Source organism: Armigeres subalbatus, chromosome 3 (assembly GCF_024139115.2).
Source record: "Armigeres subalbatus isolate Guangzhou_Male chromosome 3, GZ_Asu_2, whole genome shotgun sequence".
In the NCBI taxonomy this organism is placed as follows: Eukaryota; Metazoa; Arthropoda; class Insecta; order Diptera; family Culicidae; genus Armigeres; species Armigeres subalbatus.
Window position 1 is genome coordinate 222,998,558 of NC_085141.1, and position 14,652 is coordinate 223,013,209.

Below are 14,652 nucleotides of genomic sequence, written 5' to 3' on the forward strand. Positions count from 1 at the left end.
ATGGTTTTGTGTCGGAGCCGTTTCGATTTTTTTTTTGCAGTTTCCTTATTAGTAGCGTTTGAGTCATGTTCCCATCAAACAAAAGAAGTTCTGAAAGTTAGTTCAAATACTTGATCATCAATCGGGGGAGTCATTCCTTATAAAATTATTTTGAAGTACTTCCCGGGCAGAAGCCATGAGCAGAATAACAAAACGTGATATGGACTTGATTGATATAAGAGATAAAAGAACAGGCAACAATATCAAAAATTTGCACCGAAATATCTTTTGAACATCAAGATATGCTAGGGATAAAAACAAACTAATGACACATGATATTGATCACTTCTTACAAATAGCATAACTTGATCTTCTTATGATATTTTAGTGCAAAATATTGATATTATCGTCTGATCTTTTATCTCTTATATCAATCATGTCCATATCTCATTTTGCCATCTTATCAACATTTGATATTATTGAGCTCTTCTCGTCTACTCGGGTTATGATACAGGAAAATTTTATTTAATACTCTAATGAACTCTACTAACTCTGATGAAAAACTTAATATATCACATTACCTCTTGATAAAAATGTAACACCCAAATGTTTGAAGATTATCTAGTGAAAGCAGTCGAAACTGAATCAAATGGCTGAAATAGGCCATAGTTCAGAACACTTCAACAAACAATCATCAAACATGTTCAAACTACAACCAACAACTAGATATTTGGAAGTTTGTTAAACGAAAATCGTAAACAATATTTTTGTTGACCTGCGACGGCACTCTATAGTAACGTTCTCATCTCCAAACATGATTCTGTAGGTAATGTTTTAAAAACATTTCGTGAACTTCCATTTGATGATGGGCTTATAAAGTCATTGGTCGATCCTCACGTCCTTAGGTGGTCAAATTAATGGTCATGTAGAGAGAATGATAGTGGATAAAAGCATCATATGGTCTACCTCATGTACGTAGGTGGCGATGGTCTCAATTAAACCACATTAAACGTTACTCGATACTCCGTAATTATGCAAGAGGTGGATGATGTTGTTTGAATAGAATGTCTTCGTGAACGGATTAATATAAAAAATATGCAAAGAAATCTTAAAACATGTTTCAACGAGTTCTTCAAAAAACTCTATTAGATGTTCCTTATTAAGTTTCATTGCTTGTTGCAGTTGTCTGACATCTAGTTGAATTTTCTATAAATAAAACAATGCTGGAACTCCAAAACCATTTTTGAAAAACATCTAAAAATCGATAAAATACATAGAGTAGGTGTAGCTCCCCTTTAGCATTTGAGTCTAGTTATGCCCGTTATGCCCCTTCTTAAAAAAAACCCTATTTTTTTGGATACTTTTCCATGGGACCATTGCTTTATTTAAACCGAAGGTCACCATCTACTAAAAACTAAACGACTGTTCAAACCAAATTATTTAAAGTATTGCAGTGGTTAGAATGTTTTACTGGGCTTACTATAAGTGCTGCATAGATTTATGTGAGGGATTGCATTCATGATTATTTGGAAGATTGCAAGCAGTCCTTACCTTACTCAAGTATACTTGAGAGCCAAAGGACGTTTCTCGATGTTCACGAAAATAACTAATCCGTAAGATTTTTTACCGACTTTAGAAGGATTTCTAAATGCTTCCACGATGGTTTGAAAAGAGTTCAAAAGTCGTGTCAAAAGATACAAGATTTCACACAAATTTTCAGAAAGATAATGAAAACTTCAACGATTTGAAGAAGTCCGTCAGTAGTATTGAAAGTCTATTACGAATCCGTGGAATCCGTGAGAATTCCCAATGGTGGATGAAGGCACCAGGAAACTTATAACATTAATTGGACCCAATTTTGGAAAGATGAGAATTGTGAAAAAATTTCAGGAGTTCTGCGCATTAACTCGAATCTTTGTGCACGAATAGAATTGCCTACGATATTCTCCAAATCCTTAATGTTCTGTTTCTAGAGGTGATTAGACTTCCAGTAGCTCAGGAACTCATATGGGCTTCAAGGTTTTATACATGCAGAGATTTTCATGCTCTTCTAGGAATTGAAAAAACAACATTTTTCATACCTGGAATTTTTCGAGGAAGGGTCTGGAAAGTCAGGGAAAGTCAGGGAATTGTATTCTCAAATTTGAGTCGACACCCTGAAATTAACAAAATTTGGAAGTAGTTTGTTGTAAGCATCAAATATCATATGATTTGATTTATGTTTCGTTCGAACAACTTGTCTGAAGAAATCCTTACGTGCAAATTTATGACAAATGTTCAGCTTCTAATTTTTAAGAATTTAACGATAAATCGCACAGTGACAATTATATTACTCAAATTTCCAGAGAAAAAAGAGGAATAATAATGTAATAAATTAGGAATCATTTGTCATAAATTCAAGAATTTTGTAGAACAACGATTTTTATGTACTTGAAAGCTTGAAAATCACTTTAACATGGACAAAACGTGAACGGAACGAATCGCAATGTTCACAAGACTTGTAGAGTACATCCAAAGCTTCCGTATAGAGGTTGTTGCGATAGTTTTCGACGTTTATATCTCTTGTTAGATTTTTTACAAAAATGAAAATAGCCCAAAAACACTAAATTGACTTGAGCCACCTCTGAATTTTATCCGAATTAGTTGAAAATTTGACAGGAGACTTATTTTAGTATAAGAATTGTGAATCTGGGCTGACTGGTTGAATTTTTGATACTTTTTTAAAACATGAAGAGGTCTAATGTATATGTTACCTTGCCGCGGTGGATGGGCTTACGCCATTAGCACTGATATGGCAACCAAAGACATATCCTGTCGTGATGGTATCACATGTTGACTATTTTTGTTTAATGCCGCGTCATAATCTGGCATTGACGCACTGATCTTAAGGATGTGATCCAACGGACGTCGAGTCTTTGAGCCTTGAATGATAGTGCAGTCAGGCAGACCTCATCCCTCAGTGACAATGGTGGTAGATCTCTTTTCTGCAATACTTTTCTGAAGCGTTCCCTGATTATGATGAGTCATAGCCACGCTTAATTATAGCTAGATAGGTACTTATTTTTATTAAGTATGATCAAGTTTATCGACGGTGATAGGGAATTGACTGTTGGATTCACTGAGTAGAAGTTTTATCAAAACTAGGAACGTGGCGCCTTTTTTATTTTGTTATTGCTCACTTTGAAGAACCATAATTAAAAATACCACAAATTATAACGATTGTATGCAAACAATCTTATAATGGCTTCATTCACGATAATTTTTACTAATAGATAGGGAATAGGCGTGATGAAGCCTTACTTTGCCGCCGAAAAGTGAATCTATAGCTCTGACCACGACCCACACAATTATAGTCACGCTTGCTTTTAAGGCTTTAGGACAATTAGACAACTTAGGGACCATTTCTTCATCTTCGTTTAGCGCTTGACCTAGGTTTTTCGTTTAAGCAAAGCTGACCTTTAGTGATAAACAAATCTCGGGTACTTATTCAAAAGGACGTGTGTGATTTTGTAAACAAAGATTCAAACGTCGATTTGTCCAATTTAATGACACTTCCACGCAAACCAACACCACCAACAGGTTTCCGAAGGCTTCCCCTGCCTTTGTGTGGTGATGGTTTGCGTGGGAGTGCCATTAGATAGGACAAATCGATGTTTGAATCCCTGTTTTCAAAATCACATACGTCCTTTTGAATAAGTACCCGAGAAATGGAGACAATTTACTGACAGCTAAATACGCAACATAGTCTACAACTAGTATAGATTTTAACTGAATAACGTAGGAAACATGTAATAACTAAGACAGACAAAATGATAGAAGAATTTAACATTGTAAGACGATATGACACCGTACTAAACATTTGGCATAATTATGACTGAGGATTCGAAAAGATTGACAATAGAAACATAGACGTGGAGATCAATAATAAGACTTCCTAAGCCAATCATCAAATTGAAGCTCATGAACTGTCGAATCTTGTTTGGAGGCAATTCCGATGCTGTCGCGGACTATCGTAGCCCACAATGATAGTATTCGGCGTTTTCTCAAAATGAAGTTCAGAATATGTAGTGGTTAAAACTGTGAGTAGAGAATTTTTGATGATTGCTTGGTGAACGGCTCTAAACTGCGGCCCGCTTTGGCTTTTTAATGCAGTTTTAGAGGCTTTCACTAAATAATCTTCAAAATATAATGCAATGCTATAGTTAAAATACGTTTTCATTAGAGTTTCCTACTTGATCATCAATATAATTTTTTAGACTGACTTTTGCGATTGATGATTAACTAAATAATTGTTTAACGTACTTCTCGAGCTTCTGTTGCTTGATGGGAACATGATCTAAACGCTACTTATTTTAATTACAACTAAAGGTACACTCTGAAAAATCTTCACGTCATGTTTACCTGAAAACAAATGTGGTTCTCATCCACCACACTTTTCACGTAAGAGTGACCTGAGTGGCATGTAACCTAAACAAAACTTAGCTTCGGTGAGTTGCGTGATTTATCAGGTGAATCTGACTGGATTTTCCAGTACTAATGACGTGAAGTTTAAAAGAAGTTACGTGTTTCATCAGGTGAACCTTACGTGATTGCTACGTACTGGTTACGTGAACTTTTAGTGAAAGCTACATGATATCAGGTATGCTTTGAAATATATTACAAAATTGTTTTTTTTTTTTAATGAATGCATAATAAGTTAGTAACTGCCAGCAGCCGTAAATAGGAAACCTCTTCACGTTGCTGATGCGCTTGATGCGTTGAAATGCATTTGATGCAAAATGATGTCTCTAATATTAGACAAGGAATGCTGTCATTCGGCAATTGCACTTCGGAGTTATCGCTAAAACACTGTTGGAGAACAAATCAACGAATGTCGAATGAAATTTATCAGATTTGGACAGCAATGTTGAAACTAGATTCTTTCACGAACATTGCTGCTATTTCCGATGTTGAACCAATCAAAAGGTAGTCCATCCTTGGACGTTGAAATCTGAAATAAATTTTTTATGCTAACGCTACCGAAAAACTGTAGTTCTAGACTTCATGTAGCTTAAACTTCTTCCAAATCACTTTTCTATGAATCTTCTAAATTTCATGCGACTTCCGTTGATATTTTTTCCAAGGAGGGAACTGGAGGTTCGGAAAATTCTCGCCTAGTTGCACCTAAAATATCCTTTACCTCTGCGAAGCCTAACTATGTTTAGGTTATGTATAATTCATTCTTACGTGATTGTCAAGTCACTTCCACGTGAAAAGTATGGTGGATGATAACCACGTTTGTTTTCAGGTAAATCTGACGTGAAGATTGTTTACAATGCTGCACCCAAAAAAATCTGCACGTTGTTTCCACCTGAAAAAGTACGTAGATTTTTTCCACCTGAAATTCACGTAACTTTTACCTGATTTTTCGATAGAATTTTCATTCTACGTGAAAATCAGGTAAGTTCTACCTGAGTTTTGGATAGAATTCACCGGACACGTAAGTTTCACCTGAATTTTTCTGAAGCATTTGCGGCTACGTGTGCACGTAAAATGTACCTGAAAATTCAGGTGGAAACAACGTTTAGATTATTTGGAGTGTGGTTTTCCGTAAATGCCGAAGTTGCAATCACACTAACACAATCTCACTTAAGTTGTTTACGAGTACATACAAACATATTCACCAAGATTTTTAGTAAAAGTTACGTGAATTTCAGGTGAACATTACCAACGTCACGTAACAATCGTCATTTGTTCAAGACAGTTCAGTTACGTGATTTTTCACGTGAATATGACGTGATGATTATTTAGAGTGTAAAACATATAATCATATATAATAACTGACATTTCTCGCATAACTTTTCAGAAGGACCTAAGTAACATCTTTTTCATGAATTAATTTGAATAGCGCAATCAACATGAAAACATGAAAGCTATGGATTGCTGTATTCAAATTAATTCATGAAAAAAATGTTATTTAGGTCCTTTTGAAAAGTTAAACGAGATTTCTCCACAGCTTAAATATCATAAAACTATCCCCAACCTGCCCAAACTCCTTAGGCAGCGATATACTATACTGAAAATGAACTTTCCCCCCTACGAGACGAGCCAGCCTTAGGCTGAAAGTCTCGCTAATAAAGACAGAAAAAAACAAAACCTACCCCCCCTCTTTATTCCCATCTACTAACGAAGTCGAACAACCTGTACATACAAAATCGTGCAGCACGGACTGCTTTGTCTCTTTTTCGCTGCAAAGAAATAAGAAAACAACAAGACCAGAGATTCGCCCGTGCAGTGCCCTTAAATATAAAATAAATTATATAAAATTAATTAACACTTTTTTATTTAATGGTTGCTGGTTGAATACACACTTAATTTTTTTTACCGGGGTCGGTTATCAGATTACCGAAATCTCAACAGCTGAGCTCTCGGTAGTCAGCTCGGTAAACTACATCGACAACCGAGCCCTCGGTATTGCTTCCTATCTGTTGAAGTATCAAATTTTACCGATATGTTCTGTAAAATCCACCGAGCACTCGGTAAAATAATACCGAGCATTCCGGTAATTTCCAAGACAATTCTCGTGTCAAAAAATCAGTTTTACAGATGTCTCAGTACTTCTTCTAACAGTTATTCGGTATTTTTTTACGGTACATTTGTAAAAAATATCCGAAATGTCTGTACTTTTTTTTTCATTTCAGTCGTAATTATTAAAAACAAAACTGATGAATTAAATATATTTTTATTATTCATTTGGAATAACTCAATGCGCACATTATTTTGTTCGTTTGTACCAAGGGGGACGACCAACGCTTGCACATTTCAGGAGATATTTTTCGTGGGAAATAGCGCAAATCCCACTTTATTGAAAATAAAATCTTTGGGAACAAAAAAGGCAAAAAACTAAAACTATTACGAAATGTTTTCATCGTGAAAATAGGCAGTAAACAATGAGAGTAGATGCCACGTATAGATGAAAAGCTGGAAGATCTCCGAGCGTCCTTTCTCGTCAGTTATGCCACCTCGAGGAAAATTATAGTAATAAAAGTAATGTAAAACTAAGTTTACTCAACAAAGCTTAATTATATTACTTACAAGTTACAACACAACACCTAATTTGTTTGATTTTTTCTGCTCTGCTCAATTTCAAACACGAAAAGATTTAAAAAAATGGCGCTTTCTCGTGCATCACGCAAGCCTACTATCGTAACTGAGGACTCGGTTTTAAACGTACTGACATTGGTAAAATGATTTACAGAACACGGTTAAAAATATAGAAGTATCTACGACAACCGGGGAGCTCGGTAGTTAACATTTTTGACATTTCTTTCTACAGAGCGATCGGTGAACAATATTACAGATGTCAGTAATTTTCCGACTGTTAGCCGAGCTTCCGGTAAAAAATATTTTTTACAGGATAAAATCAGTAAAAAAAATTACCGAGCTGCAATTATGAATTTAAGTGTGTAGATTCAGGTTATTTATTTGGTTACTATCCAATACTCTTCAATATCGAGTAGGAGGAGAAATGTGGGTAAGCCCGTCACCCCCAGATTTCTACAAGAAATCATTTTTCAATTAACTTTGTGACCTCATGTCATGTTAGCTTTTATTAGTTTTGCTATTCTGAGTCACATAAAACCTACGGTGAAATGTCAAATGTCGATAAAATCATCAAAAAAAGTGCGAACACATTTAATTGTTAAATTTTAAGCTTTAACATGAAAAATTTCAGAGCATCAGTTTTTTCGTACACAAAATTCTTTTGTGTACTCTTTGCATATGATCAAAAATATGTTTATTATGGTGCTTTTGTAAAAAATGGGGATTGGGGGTAAGCCCGTCACTTATAGAGGGCGGTTAGCTAGGTATCCGTTTTGCATAACCAGAACTTGGAAAGCCACTCCACTGATTAATTGTCTACAAAATGGTGCATGTGCAGTTCTAAAAAACCCTAATGAATCCACATAGTGATAATATTGCCTTGCTTGGTGATGGTAATAAAACATGTAAGACGAATTTCGCGCCAACTCTTCTATGGGGCTGGCAGCACCATCTCATAATCGAATGAAACTTGGTGGGCATAAAGATATGGTATTTCTAAGCCACTCTGCATACTCAGTTTTTCAAAAATTGTCAATAGTAACATTTGATGAGGGCCTATTTTTTTCATTGATTTATTTTAAATCGATAGAACTCTAAAATGACAAGACTTACAAATAAGTGTTGTATGGCGGACTGTCGTGAAATTCCCAGAAGTTTTTTGGAAAAATATCCAAAAAATTGTAAACCGATTTCTACACTGAAAAAAAAAATAGTTTTAGAAATTAAAATTGATATTACAAACAACAGTACAAGTATTTCACTTTGACCTAAAGTACTCTTTTTTATCAATGCAATTATTTGTGTTTTTTTGTGAACCCAATTGTTTTTAAGTTACTTCGATACAAAAAGTCAAAGAAAATACAAACCCTTTTCAATTGTTGGTCCACATTAATGTTAGATTATGCTAAATTGCTTCCTAAACAAATTTTTATACCTCCAAAATGTGTCGTTGGTAAATGATAGGCTGCTGAACCTATATTTGGCGCTGTAGGCATAAAACACGCTAATAAATTTTCTCTCAATATGGACATGAAAAAAGTTTTTGTTAGAAAAACTTTTTTTCCTTAAATATGTCACAGGAACATTATTCCCAGAAAAGTTAGATAATTAAAATACCTATCTGCAGAAGGGGCCCTCCTTAGCCGTGCGGTAAGACGCGCGGCTACAAAGCAAGACCATGCTGAGGGTGGCTGGGTTCGATTCCCGGTGCCGGTCTAGGCAATTTTCGGATTGGAAATTGTCTCGACTTCCCTGGGCATAAAAGTATCATCGTGTCAGCCTTATGATATACGAATGCAAAAATGGTAACCTGGCTTAGAAACCTCGCAGTTAATAACTGTGGAAGTGCTTAATGAACACTTAGCTGCGAGGCGGCTCTGTCCCAGTGTGGGGATGTAATGCCAATAAGAAGAAGAAGAATCTGCAGAAGAAATTTCATCGATTTCTAAGATGAGGTTTCTAAAACTATTTTTTTAGTGTAGAAATCGGTTTTTAATTTTTTGGATATTTTTCCAAAAAACTTCTGGGAATTTCACGACAGTCCGCCATACAACACATTTTTGTAAGTCTTGTAATTTTAGAGTCACATCGGTTTTTAAAAAATCAATTGAAAAAATAGGCCCTCATCAAATGTTACTCTTGACAATTTTTGAAAAACTGAGTATGCCCACCAAGTTTCATTCGATTCTGAGATGGTGCTGCCAACCGCTGGTCGAGTTGGCGCGAAATTCGTCGTAAGGAAAGTGTAAAATATCATTGATACCGTTGATCCAAATTTCCACATTCGTGTAAACTCATTTCAAGATTCCCCGTTGAATGCGAACTGTTGCCTAAACTTCACTGCTTACTAGAAATTTAAAATCCAGCTGGTGAACACAATAAACGTTAATATTGTCGTTTTATAGGGGTGAACCAAATTGGAACTGCCAGACGGGAACACCTGCCGTTTCCATACTTTTACCTACAAAAAATTCAAGTATGAAAACAAAATTGATGCGTATTTTATAATGTGCCGGGCTTAACCGCATCTTTTTGAGGACATTTTCTACATGTTTATTGATTTTCATCTGTATGTTTAAATCATCAAACTTTAATGCTTACAATGTATTCATATGCTAGATAATAGGGCTGTGCACAATAGAGGTTTATCGATATCGACGATATTAATTTGGTGATATATCGGTATCGGCGATAAATCGGGTTTGAAAATATCGGATATCGGATCGATATCCGATAAAATAAAAAAAATACAGTTTTTGCCCGAGTTTGTCTACTATCGATTTTATCACGTTTCTAACTCTAATTTGTCACTCCAAAACCATTTGAAAATTTTAGTCGCTCTTATTCAAAGGCCGCAAACGACAATAATTTTCATGAAATAACTTTCACCGCCTGTGGTTTATTATGAATGATTTTAGATTTCCTGTAGAGGGTTTTGTAAGCTTTATCGTTCATGCGTTTTGCCTTTCGTCTTAGTGGGTACTGATGCGCCCAATTTCTCAACACCAGACACAATGGACATTTAAAAAACTTGATTGGTTTGCTACATATGTTTTAAAGGATGTAGTCAGTGAGCCAGTGTATGTAGTTGATTTAATTGGGCATCATCATTACAACGATTACAAAAATGTATCGATATCGGCGATATCTGAGTTCAATGATATCGGATATCGTATCGATAAATTTCATCCGATAATATCGATATTATCGATTTTATCGATATTTTCACAGCCCTACTAGATAATGACTTAAAAAAAGATTCTGTATGCAGATTACATAAGTTTGACCTTCCCATTATGTTTAATTGAACCAAATGCCGATATACAAGTCGCTCGTGAGAAAAGCTTTACCGTTTCAACCACGAGAAACTAATCGAATCAGATCAACGTTGTATTCTTTATTTGCTTGTGAGTTACATTTAGAATGTCGAATATTACCTTGTAGGGCAAGATTCTAATATTTTCACATGCGTGATAGGCAGGTGTACATTCAAACTACAATCATGTGTCACTTTTATCGCGTGCAAGAACTGTAGATCTTCACAGCTTCCATTGTTTTTTTTTACAGACTCACGATACCGTGGAAATATCGAATTAATCTAAATGGGTACGGGATTCTAATAATTCAGAGATTCTATTTTTTTCAAGATCCAGGATCTTGAACATTTAAAAAACACGCAAACTCGATAGACATCGATGATCAAACTATCCTATTTTGCCACGTTTGCCCCTATCTACTCTGTATAGTATATCGTTTTTTCAGTCAATAAGGGACGGTACACTAACAACGTAAGGATTTTGAGTTGTTCATCCCCCCTTCACTCTACTATGAGATTTGTTTTATTTTTCAAATAATTATTTCGTGTTTGAAAAAAGATCTCCTTCCCCGGCCCATTCTGGTCATATGATATTACATTTGATACTTCCTCTAAATGTTAGATTTTTTTTTGCACTTTCTGAATACCTAGCTACGTTCACCAAATAAATTCGTCATGCTGCTTGATTACATACGATTGAAATTTTATGTCACCACTAGTTTACTCACCCCACAATGTTCCCGTTACTCGTTACTGGAAATATCTTAAGCGGTTTAACTTCATTTTTAAGTCGGAGGATTTTCATCTAGAGAGCCTTCCTGTTCGCGAATGTACTGCATAAACGGTGGAACGACGCGGTCCTGGATCGATTGCTGGCGAAGCATTGCACTCGGTGGGTTCTGCTGGGTCCATATTCCGTACAAACCGGGATTCGCGGAATAGTTTTGCTGTGGCATCTGCTGCTGTTGGGGTCCCTACAACGAGTTTAAATCGAATCATCGATGGAATTTAAAACTTATTAATTTATTCAACTTACCCCGCCTCCACAAGGTTCCTCGACAAACGGTGGCCCAATACTCGGCGGTGGCATCGGTGGGAGGCGATAAATTGGTCGACAGGATAGCAACTGGATGGCCTCCACCAAACCATCCTGACTGGTGACCGACGAATGCCACGTCGAGTCAGGCGTTGTACTCTGGCTTCTATCTCCGGTGGACGACTTCGGTCCGCCGGACTGTTGTGGCACGGCAAGCTTCGATATGGGCATAATTCTGGTTTGGTTCCAGTGGACGGTCGACTTGTCCGCTTTAGCTTCCCAAGGCATCGACCATCGGCGCATCTGGCTCTCGGCATCCAGTGTCGATTCGGAGCTCACTTCACCGGCCGCAGCTTCCGACCACCGACGTTGGCCGTTCAGCGTGAACAGTGGGAAATTTAATGGACTTCTCGATCCACGGTAGAATGGTGCCTTCATACCAGAGAGATGGCCGGGATTAGGTAACGGTCCTCTGATGTTGTCCAAATAGCCTTGGATGGGGCTTGGTCCACGAATATCATGCGGCGAGGGGCCACGAGTTTGTTCATAGGCTGTAGTTCCGTGATCGGACGAACCTTGAGTGGATATCGATCCTCGGTCATACAGTCGAGCTTCTTGCATCTTGACCCCAAAGTGAGGCGACGGTGTTTGCGATCTTTGATCGTTTCGGGCAATTGTGGCAGCTGCAGACATGGGATGTTGCACCATTGGACACTCTGGATCATGAGGGAATCCCACCTGAGTTTGGCATTGATAGCAGCACATGAGTTGTGCAAATGAGTCACAGGATGCAACACAAAATTGATGCTGAAGGTTGATCATCGTTTGAGCATTATCCTGGAGTATTAGTTGATTGTATTCTCTGATATGCTGAAGTTCACATTCTTGCTCTACTGAGCTCAATGGCTGCGTTTTAAAGTCCTGCAATACACTGACAATATGCGATTTCACTGTGCTGGTGGCTACTACCGAAGCTCGTGCCAGGTCATCCCAAGCGGTGATGAACTGGAAAGCCATATGCGATGGTATCTGCGAGGGAATGAATGGTTGTTGCGATTGTTGTTGTTGCTGCTGCTGCTGGTTGCCACCTGTCTGTGATGATTGGTCGAAACTCGCCCACGGTTCCAGTGCGGCAATAGTCTGGGCTAACCGGTACCCGGCCGCACAGAGATTGTTCATAATCTGTAGATAGTTTAGCCATGCTCCGAGGCACTCGCTGACGGCCGATTTGGCGGATCCTTGCGAACTGCTAGAGCTGGTCGAAGGCGATATCGATGAGTTGCTGTAGGAAAGCACACCGGAACCGAGCGAACTGCGAGGAGTAGTCTGCGGCTGAGCCAGAGGATCGTCTTGGTCGCTCATTGTAGAAACTTTTTCACCAGCGCCACTATCCAACATCGATCTCGGTACTGTTCGCGGAATTTAGTAACAATAACTAGCGAAGAACAATATCATAATTTTGAGTATCAAAAGTGTTTAGCTGCGAGGTCGACAATTCACAATCTAGTCTACGCAAGGAAAATTCGATACTTGCGAAAAAAAAGTTTATATTCTCTCTGCCACCCACATGTGCTTAAATGTGAATGGTTCATTGATGCATCATACTGAAATCGCTTCAAGTCTAACATTTGAAAATCCAAAAAATTATATGTAAAAAAAATGTTTTTACCTCGGCATTTTCGGAAAGCCTATAGCTTATTATAGTTCCATTCGACAAATTTGTCAGAAAAGATTAAGCTTCACGAGCTTATTGACGTCATTATTAAATTGTTTTTTTTTTTTAAGTTCTTGACACGATGTAGAGCAACAGATTGATTAACGAAGATTTATTTATTTATTTACTTGTCTTGGTTTTTGAATTGCGTTGATTAGCTAGGAAAAAGGTAAGTAAATGTCATACTTTCTCATTACAAGAGTTAGGTAATTTTATGGACGTTCTTAGATTCACAAACTTACGATTCTATCGATGAGTAATATTTTCACAAACCTTAGAGATAAAGTTTAATCATTGATTATTTTATTAGCAATTTGAATACCTGACTCGGGCCACCACATGGGCGTTGCCATCAATAGGGGCGGTACCTAACTTCATTCATTCATCCTCTATCCGTGTCTCAAAACAATAACAAATCTGACACCCAACGAATCTGTCACTGGTTGTTGTGAATTTCTGTGCATCGGACGCTAGTGAAAATAGGTGAAAATGTTTCCTTAAATTTGTAAATTTAGCAACAAAATGGACAAGCTAACTACGATCAGTGCCGCGCTATTTATGGCGGCCGACGTGTGTGCCATAGTGAGTCTCGCAATGCCCGATTGGATTGTGACTAGCGTGGGAGGTAAGCTGCAGGACGATCCTCCTGAGAATGTTCACTGAGGTATCGCTTTCGTTTCAGGGGAAACTCGCCTGGGATTGATGTGGACCTGTATGACTTTGTACAATAGGCCACAGGTTTGCTTTACGCCGGAACTTCAGCCCGAATGGCTGATATCACTTATCTGCATCTTTGTGGGCTGCATTTGCATCACCACTACCATCATTCTGCTCGCGTCCAGTAACTGGGATCGGAACGTGATTCCCTACGCCAGATGGGTTGGTTTCACAGCAAGTGAGTTGACTCTTAATCAATCCAAATCAGTTTGATATACTAATACGCTCTTCCTTATCTTGCAGTGGTGCTTTTCTGTCTGGCTGCGGTGATCTTTCCGCTAGGATTCCATGTTGATGAAATTGGAGGTCAACCGTACCATTTGCCACATTCGCATCAAGTGGGTATTTCGTACATCATGTTTGTACTCGCTCTTTGGATTACGGTTATTTCGGAACTGTTTGCCGAAAAGGTTTGCCTGCCGCAATTCTAAGCACTGACATGGATGTACATAAGAATACCAAATATACTTGCACAGTATTTTTTTCAACTGAGGTAATCTCTATAGTTTCTAATTTGTGGAATTGAATTTAGTTTTGTTAGGTTTATTTTACGTAACGATTAGATGAATATTTTTATTGGGAATAAAAACGTGATATGAATTTAAATTGCACGTATGTCTGTAGTATTGATTTATCACAGTTCTTGATTAAAATCGCATTCACAGTGACTATCAATCGGTTGTCTAGAATTTCAAGTGTTAGAGAGCTACAGCTAGCCTTATTGAAAATCTCTTAAAGCTTTCGATCGATTAATAAAATATATCTATGTTTATTTGGTCTTCAAGCTATTGAGTTTCTGAGATCAAA

General features: G+C 37.4%; 2 protein-coding genes across 2 annotated transcripts; one reads left to right on the forward strand and one right to left on the reverse strand.

Annotated features, from left to right (window-relative positions):
• Positions 1-10,351: 10,351 nt before the first annotated feature.
• On the reverse strand, positions 10,352-13,214 carry LOC134225912 (uncharacterized). The gene is made up of 2 exons (XM_062706352.1): positions 11,415-13,214; positions 10,352-11,352 (listed from the first exon to the last, which is right to left on the reverse strand). Exons 1-2 carry the CDS (start codon positions 12,810-12,812, stop codon positions 11,164-11,166), a joined length of 1,587 nt encoding a protein of 528 aa, XP_062562336.1. The 5' UTR covers positions 12,813-13,214; the 3' UTR covers positions 10,352-11,163.
• A 301-nt stretch (positions 13,215-13,515) lies between these two features.
• LOC134225913 (uncharacterized protein C16orf52 homolog A) lies at positions 13,516-14,451 on the forward strand. Its single transcript, XM_062706353.1, has 3 exons — positions 13,516-13,753; positions 13,811-14,023; positions 14,089-14,451. The coding sequence occupies exons 1-3, from the start codon at positions 13,651-13,653 to the stop codon at positions 14,274-14,276; spliced, it is 504 nt and encodes a 167-aa protein (XP_062562337.1). The 5' UTR covers positions 13,516-13,650; the 3' UTR covers positions 14,277-14,451.
• Positions 14,452-14,652: the final 201 nt, after the last annotated feature.